The 1,292-nt window shown below is 43.7% G+C and overlaps 1 protein-coding gene across 1 annotated transcript; it reads right to left on the reverse strand.

Annotated features, from left to right (window-relative positions):
- Positions 1–307: 307 nt before the first annotated feature.
- On the reverse strand, positions 308–956 carry Pmar_PMAR024112 (hypothetical protein; the record flags this gene model as incomplete). Its single annotated transcript, XM_002782808.1, has 5 exons — positions 308–375; positions 421–505; positions 562–680; positions 740–830; positions 884–956. Coding segments are annotated over 5 exons (436 nt in total), but the record flags the coding sequence as incomplete, so codon positions are not given.
- Between the last annotated feature and the right edge of the window lie 336 nt (positions 957–1,292).

Raw genomic sequence — 1,292 nt, forward strand, 5'->3', positions numbered from 1 at the left:
AAAAACTTTAATGATGGAGAAATGTCCCACCCGGGGATCGAACCGGGCTGGACCTATGTAAAATTCATTGATTGAGTCCATGGACGCGGACTCAGTGAGCTCCGCCCCTTCGTCACGAAAGCTTAGTGAGGGGACTTCCAAGCTCAGCTGAGAAAAGCAAATAGATATTCCTCCAACACTACCCGAAAGAATATATTTTCCGATACTGCCAAAAATACACTAATTGTACCAACAACTCTTCTGGAGGAATACCACACCTTCCCCTCGAAGGCAACTCGAAAGCGGTGCTTTCAAATTCGTCACTTACTTCGCGAATTCTCTGATTTTACGTAGCACATTCTCCTTCATCCGACCTTCTAGGGACATGAAATGAATCTGACAAATCGGAATAATTTACCCAAACGATTATACCAATACTACAAGATGGATGGGTATGGCTTCCTCGTGCACCTTAGCGAGCATATTCTCATAGGAACCACAGTTCTCAGGGCAAGGGGTATGTAGTCTGCATCACAATCGAGAGGTCGTGGGTTCTATCCCCACACCTGTCATTTTTCCTACGATTTATATATTTTTTCAATTTCCTTCGAGCCAGTGTTGGGCGCCAAAACTCGATCGCCGTTATACAGCAAAACCACAACTCCCTCAACACCTTCCACTACTTTGATTGCTTCAACGATCTGAAAAGCATATCTTAAGGTTGACCGCGTAAGATACAAAGTAGGCCCATTGACAGTACATCATCGTAATTATGAGTCTTCTCCGCTACCACCGCTCCTGTATGGTCGTAAGTGATAGCGCCATTCAAGTAAATACCCGGTCGGGAATAACTGAGAGAAAAACGCCTCCACCAGGAATCGAACCCACGGTCTGATTCTATTACAGGTCAACACCTCCACGTGTGAAGCACTGGGTTGCAGACGCCCGACTCCTTCCCGTAGCGGGCACCACCGGACCTACACAATGACGATATGATCAAATTATGGTATTGTTATTATTACATCCATTATTATCAGCTTTATTAATCCTATTAAATGTAATATCCGGTATATTATGTGATGGTGATAATAACGTACCATCCATATCGGCACATATCAAATCCACATCATTTAAATTCACCTCCTCCTCCTCTCCCTTTGGAAATGAACAAGTAGAGGCATCCAACGCATGTCTACTATGATCGAGACTGTCGGCAGTAGAAACCTCACTACACGTCAATGACTTGGCATTATGATACAGCAAATACTAATTCTACCCGAGTTTGTATGTAACTCTTATAACTAGTGAGCAAA

This window comes from Perkinsus marinus, assembly GCF_000006405.1.
Source record: "Perkinsus marinus ATCC 50983 genomic scaffold scf_1104296938174, whole genome shotgun sequence".
Classification (NCBI taxonomy): domain Eukaryota; phylum Perkinsozoa; order Perkinsida; family Perkinsidae; genus Perkinsus; species Perkinsus marinus.